At 46.6% G+C, this 21,615-nt stretch overlaps 1 protein-coding gene across 5 annotated transcripts in view; it reads left to right on the forward strand.

Annotated features, from left to right (window-relative positions):
• The window catches only part of GRID1 (glutamate ionotropic receptor delta type subunit 1), a 671,373-nt gene that overhangs the window by 445,800 nt on the left and 203,958 nt on the right, over positions 1 to 21,615 (forward strand). For all 5 annotated transcript variants that reach the window (XM_060286217.1, XM_060286219.1, XM_030862796.2 and 2 more), the window contains exon 6: positions 5,775 to 5,945. In XM_060286217.1, coding sequence (XP_060142200.1) covers positions 5,775 to 5,945 — 171 coding nt within the window. The remainder of the gene's footprint in view (positions 1 to 5,774; positions 5,946 to 21,615) is intronic.

Raw genomic sequence — 21,615 nt, forward strand, 5'->3', positions numbered from 1 at the left:
TATGGTTTTTGAAAATATAGACTGAATACAAAGAGAAATAGAAAAATTCCTCATCTAATGGACCTAAAAACAGACCATTGAAATCAACAACAATTGGACAGTGAACATGCATGAAACATTCATGCAAACTGTCACAAAATGAGGCTCAGTAAATTTTAAAGGATTTGTATCACACGGTCCACATTCTTGGGTTACAATACATTTAAACTTAAATTAATACGAAGATTACTAAAAAAAAAAACCTCATGTTTGGAAAATTTTGGGAAAAAAATCTCTAGTAAACTGCTCATGGGTCAAAAATAAATCAAAAAGGAATTTTAGGGGCTTCCCTGGTGGCACAGTGGTTGAGAGTCCGCCTGCCGATGCAGGGGACACGGGTTCATGCCCCGGTCTGGGAAGATCCCACATGCCGCGGAGCGGCTGGGCCCGTGAGCCATGGCCGCTGAGCCTGTGCATCTGGAGCCTGTGCTCCGTGACGGGAGAGGCCACAACAGTGAGAGGCCCGCGTACCACAAAAAAAAAAAAAAAAAAAAGGAATTTTAGAAATAATGATACAATTAATATATGTGATAACTTCCGGGACACAACCAAAGCAATGTTTGGGTGTAGATATATAGTCTTAAATACTTCATTAGGAAAGACAAAAGCTTTCCTAAGCTTCACATGAAAAAATGTTTGAAAAATAACCACTTAATAAATCCAAAGAAAATAGAAAAATAAAAATAATCAAGATGAGTAGACATTAATGAAATAGAAAACCAACACATAAAAGAGTATCAGTTAAGCCAAAACTTACTTTTTAAAGAGAATTCATAAAATACACAGACTTCTAAGATCAAAGTAAGAGAGAAGACACAAATACAGATGATTAGAAACGGCTGATGGCACACAACTTTAGATGCACTGCAGAGAATAGAAGAAGTAGAGTGACATTGTGAACAACTTATGCCATTAATTGGAAAATTTGGACAACATGGCTGAATTTTTAGAAAAAAGTGACTTAGGGCAAGGAAGACAAAACAAGCAAAATCCCCATAAAAATAAGGAAATTTAATTAGTAATAAAAATCTTTCTACAAAGAAAACACCAGTTTAGATGAATTTATAGGCTAGTTCTACCTAACATTCTGGAAGCTGGAGAAGGTATTTGCAGCGTGTGACAAAAGCTTAATATCCAGAACTAAAAAAAAAAAGTCCCACAAATCAATATGCAAGATATCCAACCCAGGAAATTGGACAAAAACACAGATACAAGGAAGGAAACAAATGATTCATGAGTGAATGAAAGATATTTAACTCTATTAAGAATTAGGGAAGTGGAAATTAAAGTCCAGTGATGTACCAGTTCATTCTCACCAGATTGGCAAATATTAGGAAGTCATAGGCTATTAGGAGCAGGGAACGATGCAGAACAACAGGAACTCTCTTCACCACACACAATTATAAGTGGATACAAATCACTTTGGAAATTTGGTATTACCTAGTAAACTTGAACATGTACATATTCTCCCATGGAGGAATTCTAATTCTAGGTATATAGAGAAATTCTTAAAAGTGTGTACCAAGACACACAGGCAGGAAAAATGTGCAGAGAAGCTTTGTTCCTAATAGCAAAGAAGCAAAAACATTCAAACGGTAATCACAATAGGGTGAATACATTGTGGCAGAATCACACAGCACAATAGTACCGCTGTGAAAATGAATAAACCAGAGCTGCATCCATCACCATGAATAGATCACAAACACTTAATGTTAAACCCAGTGGGTTTTAGACGTTGGTGAGCACTGGAATTGTCTGGAGAGCCGGTGGAGACACAGAAGCCTTGCTTGTGGAAATGGGACTGGACTGTACCTCTGTAATTTTGCCAATTCCCCAGGTGATCCTGATACACAGCAAAGTTTGAGAACCACTGTGTTAAAACACAGTTGTAAGAGGATGCAGACTGTTTAGCTTACACAAAGGTGAACAAAACGAACAAGACTAAGATATATATTATTTAGGTTACATACATAAGTTATAGCAAGACAAAGGCAGCTCCTGGTGAGGAGGAAATGGTAAGCATTTGGGGAGGAGGCATCCAACCAAGATGCAGGTTATTTTTTGATGGAAGGTACACTGAAATCATTTTATTATTCATACTTTATGTAATGTTTGTGCATTAAGATATATTTCACAAGGCAAACTTAAAAAGTAATCAAATAAGCAAGATTTATTTTGAGCCTGTGCCCTTCAGCACTTCAGTGAGCTTCTGGGTATGATGTGTTACTGTTTCATTGCTGCCTTGATGGCTTTGGTGAGGTCAGTGGAGATCACACAGTATATACACATTGTCTTGTTTCTTCTGCTCATCAGCAGCACTGTCTGGAAGGAATGTTCAACTGGGGCAGAGGGGAAGTTTGTTCTGCATGTGAGTTGTGTAAATAGGCTGCTTGCATTGCTCTCTGCACCCTTAGAAAGGCCTGGAGTTTGGTCCTGTTCACAGTGGTCCAGAGGCTGACCTGGTGTGCAGCCTGGAGGCAGTGCCTGCCTGACAGCAGCGAGCAGAGTGGGAGCAGATACCTGTGTGCAGCCCAGTGGTACTGAAGGGACATGGTAGGGCCAACAGGACAGAAGAGGGCCTGGCATGAAGCTGCCGGAACTGATTGATGATGCAGGCTTGGAAGTGTCCAAGGGAAGGATACATTCCTAGGAGAAGAAGTGACCCTTTTTCTTGCCTCCAAGCGATCCAGGGGAGTTGCTTCCATGGATTCTTAGAATGTGATTGCAGCTATCTCTGTACTAGATACTAAGGATAAGCCCAGAGGTGTGGGGAGGTGGGTAGGAGTGCTTTGGCAGACAAGACTATGTGCTTCGACCCCAAGTGAGTGGGTGAAAACTGGGCCACGGGAGATGGGAGGTCTGCAGAAATCCAGCTGATCCTTACTCTGAGGAAGGCTTATAGCAGCTGATGGGTTGGAAGAAGCTGTACCAAGTTCTCATCTCTGTCCTGGGTAGGCAGAATTGAAAAGGAATAGTCAGGGCTACTTGGGACAGGGACCCAGCCCCCTTGATTAGGTCCTGGCTGCCCTGGCTTCTTTAGCCACTCACGCCAGGGGCTGCTGCATGTGGCCAGGGAAGGTGAGGGTTACACCTATTAGAAAGGTACTGTGTTCCCCCATCAGCCAGGCCCCCTACAATTTCCAGCGTTCTTCTTGGGGCGCAGTAGGGAGGGTTCAGTGCCACTGACTCTCCCATCGGGAAGTTGAGGGTGCAGGAGAGGCTTAATAAAAGAACTTCTATGGTGACCTCTGCTATGAAAAGTAAGTGAGAAAAACAAAAGGTTTGTAACATATCCATTTCCTTTCCAAGGTGTGCTGGCTTTGATAAACCCCCTTATGCAAATTACATTCTTCATGACCTCGTGATTTTTCTAGGTAAAAAAAAAAAAGGGGGGGCTTCCCTGGTGGCGCAGTGGTTGGGAGTCCGCCTGCCGATGCAGGGGACACGGGTTCGTGCCCCGGTCCGGGAGGATCCCACGTGCCGTGGAGCGGCTGGGCCCGTGAGCCATGGCCGCTGAGCCTGCACGTCCGGAGCCTGTGCTCCGCGACGGGAGAGGCCACAACAGTGAGAGGCCCGCGTACCGCAAAAAAAAAAAATCCCCCCTCCCCCACCGCAAAGGCCTCTATATTCCTTCTCCAAGTAAAGCTGACCACTCCACTTATTGCTCTTTCTTATAGTTCTACTTACTATTAGGTCAGAATATGATTTCTCTCATCCTACTATCCTATGCTTGGGGCAAGGCATCCATTAGCAGGACAGCTAAGAGCAGAGCACAAATGTCCAGGCTTAGCTACATTCTCTGCTTCATTTCCTGAAGCCCAACTGGGTCCTGGGCCCGTCTCACTTGGTGGTCCTATATTGCAATTTCCACACCATTGATTGTCAGTTGGTCCCAATCCAACAAGATCATTGTCCCTTAAACAGACTTTTGTCTGAAATACAAAGTTTAAGTGGCTTAAACCCAGATTCAATAGGTAATAGCACTTCAATTCTTTTGAAATGCCTGCAGTTCTGCATACTTGGGAACTACTGATCATTCTAAAAGGATGCAATTCTTAATTTCCTCCTTTCTCCCAGATCTAGCATATGGCTACAACTGACCAGTCTACACACTCATATTGAGTACCTAGGACATTCCTGAAATACTTTGTTTACCCATATACCCTTAAACATGTTATGTTCTTGTTTAAGTGATTTTGAAACTCCTGATCACTCATTTCTAACCTCATTAGGTCCATTTATACCATCTCACTGTCTCAACTCTAGACTGTGTCATCTGCAAGGAGGAAGACTTAAGACCAATTTTAAAACACAGTTATTCACAGTTAAAATCTTGACTTGCAGCCAACACTGATGGAGTCACTTCTTAGAACCAGCGAACCAGGGCTTTCTTAACCTGACTCTCTCCCACCACCAAAACCCTTGGTGAATGTCCATTTTTTGTAGCTCCTGTGTTGATCTCAGACATGGAGCTGTTTTGTTCCTCTCTAATCCTCACTCCATACAGCAGCCAGAGATTTTTTTAAAATGTAAATCTGATTGTGGCTTGTTGGTGGATAAAATCTTTCAAGGGCTTCTCATTGTCTCTAGTGAGGATGATTTAGCGGGATTTACTGAATCCCACACCCACATCTGGCCCAGGACACAGATCCCATGCTGCCTTTGACCATCTCTCCCCCCGCCAGTGGCCCTGCCCCTCCCTAGGTTGGAGGGGCACCCCGCTACCTGTACCGGAATAGGGTACCACAGGGTGCCACCTGTTGCCAGCATCTTCAGGAGTACGGCCAACGACTCAGCTCTGCACTGCCCCTCCCCCCCCCCCCCACCTGCAAGCACTTTGCCTAACAAGGTCATCCTTCAGGTTCAGCTTCAGCGCTAATTCCTCACACAAGCCTCGTCCTGGAAAGAGCTCCCCTTAGCCTGCTCCCTTTGCTATTTCTATGCATGAGAGTGCTCACTTTCAATAGGATAATAATAGGATCTTCCTCATAGCATTCCTAAGGTTGTTGTGAGTACCAGCTGATAAAATGTGTGTAAAGAGCTTAGCAAATGGTCTCATGTGGAAGCACGATAGGTTTCCTTTGCCCCTAGATTTCCATATGACATCACTCAGCATATTTCATTCTCTGATGAAACCTTGAGTTTCATCAGATGGGATTAAGCCTGACTCATTCACTGCTATATGCCCAGTGCTCAACACAGAACAAATCACAGAGGAGCTGTTGGGTAGATTTTGTGCAATGAATGAGTGGACATATTTTTAAAATTTGTACGCAAATCTTTTTTTAAAAGAAAATCTAATTATTAAAGAATTAGGGGAAACTCATTGCATTTTGGTCAGCTGTGCCAGAGAAAACCAGTTTTCCTTGTCTAAATCAGGTAGATGACTCCCAACAGGAAATTCAGCCTTTAATTCCAGCTAATGCCTGTTGTGACATTTGACAGCACTGGTTCTTTTTGAGTTTGACTCCGTGGAAGCCAGTGCATTGGTGGTTTAGCTGCAGATATCTTTTCCTGTCCTTCAGGGAAGGTGTTGAATAATCCTGTTTGCATTTTAGGGTAAGCAAGTATTATTTGTCAATAAGCAACAAATGAATTCTTTGACCTTGGGCCCAAACTCATAACCCCTTTGGCATCAGCTATTTAGGCTGTAGACCTAGACAACTACTGGTAAGTCTTTTGCAGAGATCATGAGCTCATGAGTCAATGGTAAACATTTCTGGTTATCTTCCCAGGAAATCAGTGACCCCGAGATCCTGGATCTGGTCCACAGCGCCCTCGGCAGGATGACCGTGGTCCGGCAGATCTTCCCATCTGCAAAGGACAGCCAGAAATGCATGAGGAACAACCACCGCATCTCTTCCCTGCTCTGCGACCCCCAGGAAGGCTACCTCCAAATGCTGCAGGTCAGTGCTTGCCTCCCAAGATCCCTCCAGGAGGAAGTCTCACCCGTACGCTTGGCCTGTCACGGTCAACAATGTGCCTCAGCTCTCGGCTGAGTGCTGTTGCTCACCAACTTCAGTAACTAGAACTCTGTCATTTGCTGACATTGAAACCAGTCCACTGGGCAGTGCCTCTAAGCACATTAGCAGGCAGTTATGGCCACTGTCAGCAGACAGGACATATGAGCTCACTGGGTGCCTCTAATATTTAAAAGTTGCATGCTTAGGGAGTAAGGAGAGTCCTGTCTTTTAGGCTTCTGTGATGACTGTTTTGTGGGGCATGATTTCATCTGGCAGGACTGGGGGTAGGGCCTTCCTGTGGGGAGTCATCATTTTGAACCTGTTTTAAGTTCTTCCGTGTAGAAAGTCAATAATATGGAAACAACTGGGAACTGTCCCAGTTCATCTTCTGAATGCTGAGGCTTAGGTCAACCAGAACATGCTGGATTCCCAGCTGAGCAGGGAGGGGCAAAAGGGTAGGAGCATCACTTGCCCACCTGTTCCGTTCCTTCCAAGATGAGAAGTACAGTGTGTACGGTTAGTTATTCTGCCACTCTCTTGACATAGGTGCAATCAGGGTTAGCTCCTCTTGGGCCTGGGAGGGGGATGTGGAGCTGTGCACCAGTTGTGAGAGGTGGTTTTCTCCCTGGATGTTTGGGGGTAACAGTGAAGCACTGTGGAGACTGGAGACTGTCTGTTGGTAGCCCGGCCTCTGCGTCTCCACTAGGAATATAGCACCCAAGAAAACATTCATTTGACACTTGGAAATTTCTCCCGGTTGGGTTTGTGAAAAGTGCTCAGAAGTTTCTGCATGAGATATGCTTGCCACTCGGCATTTGAAACTAGTTACACCTTCTTTACTCAGCCAGGCGTAAGGATTGTAGGGCAGAAATGGGCTGTGTCTGCCACCTGAGTATGGGGGCCACCCCAGAACACCTTGGTATCATCTAATCAGGGGGCACATGATTTGCGGAGGGGGGTTATTAGAATCTCTATGGTAGGCTGGGTACATGTGTGATTTGCCAAGGTACCAAATCCAGTCCATAATCTTATATGGGGGGGGCGGCGCGGGGAGAGGAAACACGCTCCAACAGGCGGCAAACGCTAGAAATATGTTCTTGGTTGATAGGGAAGCACAGAAGACACTGAGATTTTAGCTGGAGTAACTCCCTCTTCCCCAAAGCCCATGGCTCCAGGGAGCCATCACAAGGTCTGGGGTCTTTCTGAGGTGGTGAAGGGTTGACCGAGAGAGTGGACCAAAGGCCTCCACAGGGCCATGGACTTGAGAGCCCTGGGCATATGGGCCAGACGTGGAAGGTGCTTAATGCAAGGATTTGTGGTTTTGGATCCTGCCGTGACCTGTCCTGCCTTCCTCTCTTCTGGAGTTTAGAAGAAGAGGTGAGGGGGTCTCCTGGTGCCTCTGTATTTACCATCCCACTCTCCGTGTGGATGCAAGTGCAGTGCGACCACGTGGCCCAGGCAGTGTGTGCTCATCCCCACCCGGGGCAGGACGGGGAGGTGCCGGCCACTCTGTGTGGGGGCCAGACCCCGGGAGGGTCTCACTCCTAGGAAGTTCTCCCCAGGTTCTCTCTCCTCAAAGGGCTTCGTCCTCCTCCAAACGTACACCAGCCCTGCTGCACCCTGCCCCATTATCCCCCATCCATTTTCCTCAGTTCTTGCTTTACCATACTGCACTTCTACTCCAGGAGAAAGGAGGGCTGCTTCCCAGTACACCAGCACGTGCTGCCTTGATGGGGTGGAGGGAGAGGAGAAAGTACTTCCTGTCTAGGTCTTGATTATTCATTGCGCCCTGGGCAAAAGGCTTAGGTGAGCTCTTTGGTTGCACATCAAACACATTGGATACAAAGAATCTGTCCTGGAGGCCAAGACAGAAAAGGAGACTGATGGTAGCAGCAAGGAATGCAGTAGAGGGCTTTCTGAAATGACACACAACCATTAGGAGGATGAACAAAGCCATGGCTCTGAGGTGGATGGCTAGTCATCGTCAAGTGAGGTCAGTGCAATATCGAACCTAGAATCCTGGCCACCCTACCTCTCTTTGTTCCTTCTGAGACCCAGGCACTACATAAAGTGCAAGATTTAAGAGTGAAATCATAGAGATCTTGTAACAGTAGTAGGAGCAGTAGTAACAGTAGCAGCAGTAGCAGTAATAGTAGCAGTAGTCACAGTAGCAGCAGCAGTGGCTATAGTAGTGTTAGTAATAGTAGCGGTAGCAGTAGTAGTGATGGCGGCAGTAATAGTAGCAGCAGTAATAGCAGCAGAAGGAGTAGTAGCAGTAGTAGCAGCAGTAATAGTAACAGTAGCAGCAGTAGCAGTAATAGTAGCAGTAGTCACAGTAGCAGCAGCAGTGGCTATAGTAGTGTTAGTAGTAGTAGCAGTAGCAGTAGTATAGTAATCGTAGCAGCAGTAATAGCAGCCCAAGTAGTAGCAGTAGTAGCAGCAGTAATAGAAGTAATAGTAGCAGTAGCAGCAGTAGCAGTAATAGTAGCAGCAGTCACAGTAGCAACTGTAGTACCTGTAGTAGTGTTAGTAATAGTAGCGGTAGCAGTAGTAGTGATAGCAGCAGTAGTAGTAATAGTAGCGGTAGTAGTAGTAATAGTAACAGTAGCAGCAGTAGCAATAATAGTAGCAGAAGTCACAGTAGCAACCGTAGTACCTGTAGTAGTGTTAATAATAGTAGTGGTAGCAGTAGTAGTGATAGCGGCAGAGGTAGTAATAGTAGCAGTAGTGGTAGTAGTAGTAGTAGTAATAGTAGCAGTAGCAGTAGTAGTGATAGCAGCAGTGGTAGTAATAGTAGTGGTAGTGGTAATAGTAGTAGTAATAGTAGCAGTAGCAGCAGTAGCAGTAATAGTAGCAGAAGTCACAGTAGCAACCGTAGTACCTGTAGTAGTGTTAGTAATAGTAGCAGTAGTAGTGATAGCGGCAGAGGTAGTAATAGTAGCAGTAGCGGTAGTAGTAATAGTAGCAGAAGCAGAAGCAGAAGCAGCACTGGCAATAGTAGAAGTAGTAGCAACAGCAGCAACAGCACAGGAGCCAGCTTGCTTGGGTTCAAATTCCAGTAACTCTCGTTACTAACTGTTTATTATTATTTATTTGTCATTCTGTGCCTCAGTTTCCTTCTGTGTAAACTGGGGATTAGAACACTACCTACCCCTCAGAGTCATAATGAAAATTAAAGGGGAGAACACATAGAAAGCAGTTTGAACAAGGCTGAGCTATTAACAGTACCGCTCTGGAGGAGGGAGCCAGGTGTGTTTAGGGTTTCCACGGAAAGGCTGAACACGGCCTCGTTGTTTTTTGTATGATGTAGTCCGCTCCCTTCTTGAGCATGCTCTTGGAAAGCCTCACAATGGGTGGGAGAGCACTTCCCACCTGTCCAGCCCCTGATCACCGGCATCCAGCACCACTTACTGTCCGTATCAGTCACACAATCACCGCTGCCTTGTGTGGGAGAGGAGAGGCCTTGTCTTTGCGACCCGCTTAGCTCTTCAGACAACACCTTCTCCTTGGAGACTCTCGATAAGGACTGATGGGGTGGATCTGTTAAGAATGCAGGTCTTAACGTAAGTTAAACTGTCTCTAGAAGCCTCTTTATAGATCCATAAATAAAATACGTTATTAAAGCAATCTATCACCATTCATGGCATCTCCTTCCTTGTGCGGGCTATGAAGAGAGGCCAACGTGGATTTATTTACTCATCCTACCCAACCACCACTTGGGTAGATTCATCTCATTTACAAGTCATTCCCTTCACGTTTCCTCAGTAGCTATTACCACTTCTTTCTTTCTAAATGACAGTGTAGAGGGCAAACTAATTTCTACTAGCCTCTAGCTGTGAGATTTATGGAGAAGATTCTAACATGTTTAGCACAAGCAACTGAAGGAAAAAAAAAAACAAAACAGCATTGATGTCGTGGATTATTAACTTTGTCTTGATGAAATTAATCAAAATCCTTTTGGAAGTGGAACCCTCAAGTCCATCTTTAGTTTCTCCCCCAGATGGCTGCTCTTGGGATGATAATTCTGGATTAGAAGTTTTCAAGCGGACCATCCAAAACAGGGAATTTTTACAGGATCATTCATCTCTCCGCTTCTGTACTGAGCTGGCGTCAGAAGCTCCATTGTCTTCTATTAGGCCTGTGGTCAGGGCTTTCTGTGCTCCAGAGCCAACCAGGCAGTTATAGCAAATGATTTTGGTTCCTATTTAGTAAAGAGAACATCTTTTGGAAGAAAAGTACTTAAATAAGTGGCTTCTAGTGGCTCCAAAAGTATTGCCTTTGCCAGTGTGCAGTGCTGTTGTTTATTTTTCCCTACAAAGCACTGTCTTATTTGGGTGTTTCTGATTCTTGTTTTCTCGACAAGTTAGTTTAGGGCCTGTCTTACTCAGCTAGTAATAAAAGTGACAAGCAGACCTTAAGGACTCCTGAGACTTTGCTCAGATGTCATGGGTAGCCTTGGTCAGAAATGCATGTTTAGCATCCTTGGTCTCCAGAACCGCATTGCCTGGTGACTTCAGGGCTATAATTGACCTAACAGACACATTGTCACATTGCTACCCCATTTCTATTCAAATGTGTTTCCAAGGCGGGACAAGCGAATGAGAGAAGCTGTGTTGTCTGGTCACTGTGAAGCCTGATCCTTGAATTAGGCTGCAGGGGCTAATGTGGTATTATTATAAAATGCTCCCTCAGGTTGGAATTTCTCTTCTTTGTGCATTTTAAAATTGTGGAATGGCTTGATAGATGGAATCACTCCTTCCTCACTCAATCTATTAAAGCATTTCACCCCGCCCCTTACATCACTGTTTCTGTAAGGCTTTCTGGACTTCTCCCTAGCTTACAAGTTTTTTGTCAACCTGCCTGTAGAATTCTTTCCTCTGGAGCAACACTGAGCCTCCTCACATCAGAGCTACCTTGGACTTCATGTCACTTTCTCTGGTTTTCTTCACCCTAAAGACCCAGATGGAACATGTAGGGACCAGACTGGGGAAGCGTGAGCATCGATGCCTTTGTCAGGGCCAGTTGAACAGGGGGTCTGCTTGGGTGCAGCTGGTTGCAGTTCTGGCCGCCGGTGGCCATGTGTACAACTGGAGGCCAGAGAGCCTCGGGTATAGCAAATGCTCCTCCACAACTCTCCCCCCTCCCCCCTCCTCGGATTCAACATGAGCAGAGATCCCCATCCTCTTGGCCGTCTGCCACCATCGGCTCCCTCCTCAGGCCTGGCCATGGCGCCCTCTCTCAGGACGGGTGGGCTGGCAGCAGGTTGGCAGAGAGCTCTCGCCTGGAGATGGATTTCTCAAGCTGTGACATCTGGGCGTCAGCTTGTCCTCCCAGCTGGACCCTCTGCCGGCTGCTTGTCTGACTTCGCTGGACGGCTAGAGCCTGTCTGAGGATCTGGTCAGAGGTCAGTTCCTGCTGTTTGCCTCTGTGAGGCCTCCCTGCACTTTGATTGATTAATTACTTCGCTTGATTAATGACGGAGGCAAGAGAAAACTGGGCTCTTTAGAAGCCTGGAGGAAATGCAGCCTTTCTTAATGAACACATTTCCCACGGTTTTAGCTGTGGTGTTGGGTGGATAATGGCCTGGTGGCGAGCTGCAGCTGGCCCGTGTGGCTGCGACCCTGGCCTGCCATTCATCTTCCTTTGCCTTCCAGGATGATTTGTACCTTGATAACGTGGATACACAACAGTTCCCTGGGCCCCTGGAGTGCAAGGGAGGCAAGGCTGGAGCACCCTAATATGACTTGCCTCAATTCTCAGATTTACTGTGGAGAAACGTGCACAGAGCACTGGGAAGGCAGGCAGCCAGTGACCTAGCAGGGCCGTCATCCTCCTGGGCCTCTCCCTTCCAGCCTGACGGGGGTGGGCATAGGTCTCAGGCCGCTGAGGTCCAGATAGGATTGGACACGTACAGGTCTCCTGAAGAGCTCAGCGCATTACACAGGGGGCTTCTATTTTCATTACTCCTGGCCCTAATCCTGCCCCTAGGGACTCAGTAAGGAAGTAAACAAATCATCTGAGCTTCTGATGGGGCTGCCTCTACCCCACCCAGTACCGATCCAGATGGGAAATCAGTGTCTTTCCTGGTTTCAACAAGACAACAAATCCAAGTCTCGGAGATGGTGTCACATACGGTGGAGGTAGAGGTGGGACTTTCGCATTGCAGCTGCACAAACAGCCTCGAAGTTTCGAAGTCTTCCCGGAGAAGGCTTGTGTGCTTCTCCACAGCCCCACCCCGTCCACCCAGGGCCTCATCCTTTCTCCACATCTTGCTAGCTTCCCGTTCCCTATCTACTCTCTCTTCTCCCTCTGGGTCTTGACTCCAAAGTAAATTCTCCTCATTTTCTCATGAAGATCAATTTAACAATTTTACTGGTAGCCTTTGCTCCTGCTGACACAGGTATTTTCCTAAATAAAATATAGTTACTGATGTAATGGGGATTCTGGGTGTTAACTGTTCAAAAAAATGTTATCTTTCCATCCTTGGTCCTCTGGCTTCATGTGATTGGTCTTTAATTATCCAGCAGCCAGGAATGTCTGCCTGGGTTTCTCAAGAGCTGAAACCCCAGTCAAGAGCTCACAGCTGAATTCTGTCTTCCGTTTCCTGCAGATGTGAGGACCAGCCTCTTTTTTTTTTTTTTTCTTCTTTTTTTTAACATCTTTATTGGAGTATAATTGCTTTACAATGGTGTGTTACTTTCTGCTTTATAACAAAGTCAGTCAGTTATACATATACATATATCCCCATATCTCCTCCCTCTTGCGTCTCCCTCCCTCCCAGCATCCCTATCCTACCCCTCTAGGTGGTCACAAAGCACCAAGCTGATCTCCCTGTGCTATGCGGCTGCTTCCTACTAGCTATCTATTTTCCGTTTGGTAGTGTATATATGTCCATGCCCCTCTCTCACTTTGTCCCAGCTTACCCTTCCCCCTTCCCGTATCCTCAAGTCCATTCTCTAGTAGGTCTGTGTCTTTATTCCCGTCTTACCCCTAGGTTCTTCATGACATTTTTTTTTCTTAGATTCCATATATATGTGTTAGCATACAGTATTTGTTTTTCTCTTTCTGACTTACTTCACTCTGTATCACAGACTCTAGGTCCATCCACCTCACTACAGATATCTCAATTTCGTTTCTTTTTATGGCTGAGTAATATTCCATTGTATATATGTGCCACATCTTCTTTATCCATTCATCCAATGATGGACACTTAGGTTGTTTCCATGTCCTGGCTATTGTAAACAGAGCTGCAATGAACATTTTGGTACATGACTCTTTTTGAATTATGGTTTTCTCAGGGTATATGCCCAGTAGTGGGATTGCTGTGTCGTATGGTAGTTCAATTTTTAGTTTTTTAAGGAACCTCCATACTGTTCTCCATAGTGACTGTATCAGTTTACATTCCCACCAACAGTGCAAGAGGATTCCCTTTTCTCCTCACCCTCTCCAGCATTTATTGTTTCTAGACTTTTTGATGATGGCCATTCTGACAGATGTGAGATGATATCTCATTGTAGTTTTGATTTGTATTTCTCTAACGATTAATGATGTTGAGCATTCTTTCATGTGTTTGTTGGCAATCTGTATATCTTCTTTGTAGAAGTGTCTGTTTAGGTCTTCTGCCCATTTTTGGATTGGATTGTTTGTTTTTTTGTTATTGAGCTGCATGAGCTGCTTGTAAATCTTGGAGATTAATCCTTTGTCAGTTGCTTCATTTGCAAATATTTTCTCCCATACTGAGGGTTGTCTTTTGGTCTTGTTTATGGTTTCCTTTGCTGTGCAAAAGCTTTTAAGTTTCATTAGGTCCCATTTGTTTTTTTTTTATTTCCATTTCCCTTTCTCTAGGAGGTAGGTCAAAAAGGATCTTGCTGTGATTTATGTCAGAGTGTTCTGCCTGTGTTTTCCTCTAAGAGTGTGATAGTGTCTGGCCTTACATTTAGGTGTTTAATCCATTTTGAGTTTATTTTTGTATATGGTGTTAGCGAGTGTTCTAATTTCATACCTTTACATGTAACTGTCCAGTTTTCCCAGCCCCACTTACTGAAGAGGCTCTCTTTTCTCCACTGTACGTTCTTGCTTCCTTTATCAAAAATAAGGTGACCATATGTGCGTGGGTTTATCTCTGGGCTTTCTATCCTGTTCCCTTGATCTATATTTCTGTTTTTGTGCCAGTACCATACTGTCTTGATTACTGTAGCTTTGTAGTATACTTTGAAATCAGGGAGCCTGATTCCTCCAGCTCCATTTTTCTTTCTCAAGGTTGCGTTTGCTATTTGGGGTCTTTTGTGTTTTCATACAAATTGTGAACTTTTTTGTTCTAGTGCTGTGAAAAATGCCAGTGGTAGTTTGATAGGGATTACATTGAATCTGTAGATTGCTTTGGGTAGTAGAGTCATTTTCACAATGTTAATTCTTCCAATCCAAGAACATGGTATATCTCTCCATCTATTTGTATCATCTTTAATTTCTTTCATCAGTCAGTCTTATAATTTTCTGCATATAGGTCTTTTGTCTCCTTAGGTAGGTTTATTCCTAGATATTTTATTCTTTTTTGTTGCAGTGGTAAATGGGAGTGTTTTCTTAATTTCACTTTCAGATTTTTCATCATTAGTGTATAGGAATGCCAGAGATTTCTGTGCATTAATTTTGTATCCTGCAACTTCACCAAAATCGTTGATTAGCTCTAGTAGTTTTCTGGTAGCATCTTTAGGATTCTCTATGTATAGTATCATGTCATCTGCAAACAGTGACAGCTTTACTTCTTCTTTTCCGATTTGGATACCTTTTATTTCTTTTTCTTCTCTGATTGCTGTGGCTAAAACTCCAAAACTCTGTTGAGTAATAGTGGTGAGAGTGAGCAACCTTGTCTTGTTCCCGATCTTAGTGGAAATTGTTTCAGTTTTTCACCATTGAGGACAATGTTGGCTGTGGGTTTGTCATATATGGCCTTTATTATGTTGAGGAAAGTTCCCTCTATGCCTACTTTCTGCAGGGTTTTTATCCTAAATGGGTGTTGAATTTTGTCAAACGCTTTCTCTGCTTCTATTGAGATGATCATATGGTTTTTCTTCTTCAGTTTGTTAATATGGTGTATCACGTTGATTGATTTGTGTATATTGAAGAATCCTTGCATTCCTGGAATAAACCCCACTTAATCATGGTGTATGATCCTTTTAATGTGCTGTTGGATTCTGTTTGCTGGTATTTTGTTAAGGATTTTTGCATCTATATTCATCAGTGATATTAGCCAGTAGTTTTCTTTCTTTGTGACATCTTTGTCTGGTTTTGGTATCAGTGTGATGGTGGCCTCATACAATGAGTTTGGGAGTGTTCCTCCCTCTGCTATATTTTGGAAGAGTTTGAGAAGGATAGGTGTTAGCTCTTCTCTAAATGTTTGATAGAATTCACCTGTGAAGCCATCTGGTCCTGGGCTTTTGTTTGGTGGAAGATTTTTTTTTTTTTTTGCGGTACGCGGGCCTCTCACTGCTGTGGCCTCTCCCGTTGCGGAGCACAGGCTCCGGACGCGCAGGCTCGGTGGCCCTGGCTCATGGGCCTAGCTGCTCCACAGCATGTGGGATCTTCCCGGACTGGGGCATGAACCCGTGTCCCCTGCATCTGCAGACGGACTCTCAACTACTGTGCCACTGGGGAAGCCCTGTTGGAAGATTTTTAATCACAGTTTCAATTTCAGTGCTTGTGATTGGTCTGTTCATATATTCTATTTCTTCCTGATTCAGTCTTGGAAGGTTGTGCATTTCTAAGAATTTGTCCATTTCTTCCAGGTTGTCCATTTCGTTGGCATAGAGTTGCTTGTAGTAATCTCTCGTGATCTTTTGTGTTTCTGCAGTCTGTTGTTACTTCTCCTTTTTCATTTCTAATTCTATTGATATGAGTCATCTCCCTTTTTTTCTTGATGAGTCTGGCTAATGGTTTATCAATTTTGTTTATCTTCTCAAAGAACCAGCTTTTAGTTTTATTGATCTTTGCTATCGTTTCCTTCATTTCTTTTTCATTTATTTCTGATCTGATCTTTATGATTTCCAATCCGACCGAAGCCCGAGCCTCAGCTCCCAGCCCCCGCCCACCCCGGCGGGTGAGCAGACAAGCCTCTCGGGATGGTGAGTGCTGGTCGGCACTGATCCTCTGTGCGGGAATCTCTCTGCTTTGCCCTCCGCACCCCTGTTGCTCCACTCTCCTCCGTGGCTCTGAAGCTCCCCCCCTCTGCCACCTGCAGTCTCTGCCCGCGAAAGGGCTTCCTAGTGTGTGGAAACCTTTCCTCCTTCACAGCTCCCTCCCACTGGTGCAGGACCCGTCCCTATCCTTTTGTCTCTGTTTATTCTTTTTTCTTTTGCCCTCCCCAGGTACGTGGGGAGTTTCTTGCCTTTTGGGAGGTCTGAGGCCTTCTGCCAGCGTTCTGTAGGTGTTCTGTAGGAGTTATTCCACGTGTAGGTGTATTTCTGGTGTATCTGTGGGGAGGAAGGTGATCTCCATGTCTTACTCTTCCGCCGTCTTCCTCAACTCCCGAGGACCTGCCTCTTATTTGGGTATTGACTTTGGAAATGCAAGCTTTGCGAGGATGCCCCCATCTCATGGGAGCACATAACCCAGATACTGACTACAGATGGACAGTTCCACATGGAATATACCCATGTGGAGGTCCTGTTTCGTTTTGCAGGGTGGCTTCTGTCCTCCATCACTCCTATTCTAAGAGGCATCCTCTTCCCAAACACTTTGACGTCTGTTTACATCGGTGTTTTTACCTAAGAGCAGATTTAAAACTATTCATTCAACATCCATTAATTCCACAAACATCCCTTAAGCACTTATTATGGGCCAGTTCCTATGTTAGACATTTCACAAATGTTGTCTCTCCGAATTCTCACAAACTCCAAATCAATTGAGAATTTTAATCTCCATTTAGTAGCACGTTCCACTTATGGAGAATGGCATATGCAAAGGCCAAGAAGCCAAGGAGAGCAGGGGCTGAATTCAGTGTCTGAGGCAAGGGGTGAGAGGCAAGAAGTGTTTGGAAATCAATCATCAAGGAGGGCAGCTGCAGGGCACTGAGGCTTGGGGTGCAGCCCTTGGAGATGTGACAGGGCAGGATGTGCATCTGAGAACGACAGATCGGTGCAGGGTGGAATTGGAGGGCCTAGGCTGGGAGACGAGGTAACCAGGGGTTACCATCTCCCCAGGGAGAAATGAGGCACCTGAACTATGTGGTGGCCATGGGAAGTGACCATGTAGAGAGGATTTAGGAAGCTTCCCCAGGGGTGAAACCCCTAAGCCTGGGCAGGGGACAGGCAGCTGGTGACAGTGTGCAGGGCATGGCACCTCCCACAGGTACTGGGCTGCAGCTGCCCCTAGTCACATCCTGACTGCTTCTCCTCTCCCCTGTACACCTGGGTGGTCTTGCTGCAGGACTGGCTGTGCCCCAGGCTCCCGTGGCTGAGCCAGCCCTGCAGCGCAAATGTCAGGCCTTTGAAGTGGGCCAGGCCACTTCCCTTTCAGGAACCTGGGTCCGGGTATTGTAGAGGCCCTCACTCTGGGCCTTCCTATATTGGCAGCTTTTATAGAACACCCCGGGAGCAGAGAAGTGGCCTTTTCCTCAAAGGGCAGCTCTGCAACACTTCAGAACATGTAGACCTGAAAGGCCCGGATCAGGCCCAGGGGGCTATGGCAGTCGTGACCTTGCTGCCGGGCCAGGAGGAAGCCAGGGACATGCGCCCAGGTGAGCAGATTTCAGGCAGCGCTGAGACTCAGGGCTGATCCTTGCTCAGTCTTTTGACCCAGAAGCTACAGAAGCCAGATATGACCCCTGCTTGCCCTTGAAAAGCTTTCGAACCAAGGGGCATTGGAGGAGAGGGTGAATGGTGGTGGAAGATAGAAACTGCTTTTCACGACCCACGCTGGGCCCCAGCTGCCAGCAATACCCCCGGACAATCTCTCAGCTCATCCACACTGAAGTCAGGAGGCTGCTTGGGTCCTTCATTTCCCCTTCCATTCCCTTCTGTCCCTGTTACCCCCCAAAACAGAAATGCATGGAAAGAGCTCAGGATGGTACTAGGCACCCAGGGTTATCACCACCTGCATTTCACAGGGTGGGTAAATCAGGGCTGCCCCTCTGCACCTCTCCAGGGCCACTGATCGCACTGTATTTTATTGTCATCAAGATAAGGTTAGAGCTTTAAATGACTTGTTCAACATCACCTCGCAAGTAAGTTCAAGAGGAGATTCAGTTCACCCATACAGTGAGCATTTATCAAGCATGTGCTATATCCATGTGCTGCTGTCCACTCCGGGGGTTCAGCAGTGAGTGGAGCTGGCCCAGGTTGTGATGAATCCAAAGCTCTTGCTCATCCTCCCAGGGCCCCAGCTAAGCTCCCCACATGGTAGAGTAAGAGTTGTACTGTATGACAGCAAAAGGGGACCCCAGCATGCATCTCTAGGGTGGCTATAACTGAACCAGCTGGGCCCCTGGCAGCTGTGTACCCACTTAGAATGGAGGCCACAGGCTCCCAGGAAAGCCTCTGCCAGCTCTGGCTTTTGTCTGCCTCTGACTTTACTCCATCTGGCATCTCTGACCTGGTCCCAGGTGTTTTGCTGTGCATCTGCGTCTTTCCTCTGCCACGCCCTTGGCCTCAACACTTGGCCTCTCTTTAGCTTCTCAAGTCTGCTCTTACCTGAAATGCTTTTTACAGTCTTTTGTCACTTCAGTGCTGCAGTGTTCCTAGGCCAGCCAGAGCCCAGGGCTTCTGCCAGCAGAGGGATGAAGTGACATTGTCTGCTCTGCTTGTCTGTCTTTTGCTAGTGAACTCTGTGCTGGACCTCATCTGAGATGTGAGGGAGAGAGGTAAGGACTCTTTCAGGCCAGGGCCCCTTCTCTGACCCTGTGACCTGTAGCTCCAGCTCGGGCTGTTTGCCCCTCGAGACCAGCAGTGAGTGAGGGTCCATGCAGCTGAGAGCCTCTGTCCTTCTACACTTCTCCTCTTGCCTCAGGGACCTGGCTTGACCAAGCCGGGACACTGGGACACTGGTCTTCACCCACCCACCATGAGGAAAGGCTTTTCTTATGTTTGTCAGGACCTGGAGGGAGCCCCAAGCAGAGGCTGCCTTTTTACTCTATGTCCTTGATCTTTTCCCCTAAAAGTCCCTTCTCTGGACAACCAGACCGTGAGGGTAGCATCCCTCCCTTTGTATACCCACCAGTGGACCTGGCAAGTCACCTAAGTGAGGATGCTGAGGTTGGTGGAGCCACACATCAGTACTGGAGTGTTAGCTTCTGCCAAGGCAGGGACAGAGACAGCACCTTACAAGAGAAGGGGCAGGAGTGAGTGGAGAGATGGAAACAACTCCAAGTTGACTCAAGAAGGCTCAAGCAGACATTCTGCGCAAGCTATAAATGAGAAACAGATTTTTGTTTGAACAGAGGAGGTACCCTCTCAAGTCAAAGTTGGAAGCAGAAAATCTCTTTTTCGTGCTATTTTGTATGTTTTCTCTTTTTGTGAACCAAGATCAATGTGTACATTCTTAGCAGAGATCCATCCATCCATCCACCCATCCACCCATCCACCCATCCACCCATCCACCCATCCACCCATCTTCCCCACTCACCCCCACATACCTATCCATCCAGACTCATCCACCCATCCACCCACCCATCCATCCATCCATCCACCCACCCATCCACCCACCCATCCATCCATCCACCCATCCACCCACCCACCCATCCATCCATCCATCCATCCATCCACCCATCCACCCATCCACCCATCCACCCATCCACCCATCCATCCACCCATCCACGCATCCATCCACCCACCCATCCACCCATCTTCCCCACTCACCCCCACATAACCATCCATCCAGACTCATCCATCCATCCACCCATCCACCCACCCATCCACCCATCCATCCACCCATCCACCCATCCATCCATCCATCCACCCATCCACGCATCCATCCACCCACCCATCCACCCATCTTCCCCACTCACCCCCACATAACCATCCATCCAGACTCATCCACCCATCCACCCACCCACCCACCCATCCACCCATCCATCCACCCATCCACCCATCCATCCATCCATCCATCCATCCATCCATCCATCCACCCATCCATCCACCCACCCGTCCACCCATCTTCCCCACTCACCCCCACATACCCATCCATCCAGACTCATCCACCCATCCACCATGCATCCATCCATCAAATATGCATTAAGCACCAACCGTGTGTCTTGGTTGGTGCTGAGTTCTAGAGTTAGTGAAAATATATAGACCTGGAAAAGAGCATTGCTCAAACCTGTTCTTCCTCTGGCCTTTCTGAGTCACATCCTGTTTTTTCCTCTTCATGACAGGCCTTTCTGCATTCATACATTTGTATCATATGAATCACTTATGTAATTAAGTACTTTAATTTATTGTGACTAGAAGTGCTGGAGGGAAAAAAGGAAATTCCGCTGGGCGCTAGTCTGGGCCACTGCAGGGGAGATGTTGCCCCGTGTGTGTGTGTGTGAATGCACACATAGGCGGGGATGTGGGTCAGAGAGTCCCAGCTGGTTGAATAGCATTGGCTGTGAGTGGTTGGCCAGGAGATCCACAAACGTCTTAAGAAGAGAAATCTTCACATCATAAAGGACTCTCAGCTCTGAGTTATCCTTTTGGAAGAAATAAAATAAAAAATAAGACCAAGCCAACTCTAAGTGGCTTACATCCTCTTAGAACACCTCCATTATTGGTTTGTATTTCAGAGGGGAGGTACACATATCAGAAATAATTTTGCAGTGGTAGAGGCTCCTGAGAGCTGGGGGCTGACAAGAGCAGGGAGTGGGTTTGTCTTTCTCATCAAGGCAATGATCCCCCAGGGTTCAAGGAGTGGGAGACAGTGTTCTGTCCTGTCTGTTCCCTGCAGGACAGGGGGTGAATTCCCGGTGGTAGGAGTGATTTCTCTCTGCTGTCAGGTAAGCACCTGTGTGGTGCAGGACCCTGAAAAAGGTCACTAGGCACTGACATGCCTGCTCCCCTGTGGCCTGAGGACCTTGTTTAAATCAGCAGTGGTCGGTCACGCAGGCGTGCTCCTGTCCGTCTTCCACCTACCAAGTGGAGAGGCGTCAGACATGCAGGCCTTAGTGACATACATCCCTGTGCCCACTGCAAGGACACCAGTTGAGGGTGGATAGGACAGGGCTGTGCAGGAATGGTCAAGCACAGGGACATCCATGGAGGAAGAGGTCAGCTCTGCTCAGACATGTCACGGCAGAGATGACCCCCGGAGGTTAGCATGAGTTGGGGAAAGGGCACGATGGAGCAGATGTGTGTGATGCCCTGGACCAGCTCCTTTGGGCCACCTCTGATTTCAGTTGCAGAGGACAGTTCCTAACACCCAAGTTCCTGTCTGGGCCTCTGCTTTGGGGGTAACCCATCTAAGACTTGTGAGGAAGGGAATTGTAGGCTGAGAACAAGATATGGAGGTGCTGAGAGTGTGAGGGGCATACTGGGGAGCAGTGGGAGGTGGCTGGAATTCTTCCCACAGCCCAAGGATCCTATTTGATCTTCCCAGGAGTCCTGTGAGGCCAACATATTGTCCTATGTATATCCGGTGGTTTTGT

This window comes from Globicephala melas, chromosome 16 (assembly GCF_963455315.2).
Source record: "Globicephala melas chromosome 16, mGloMel1.2, whole genome shotgun sequence".
Lineage (NCBI taxonomy): Eukaryota > Metazoa > Chordata > Mammalia > Artiodactyla > Delphinidae > Globicephala > Globicephala melas.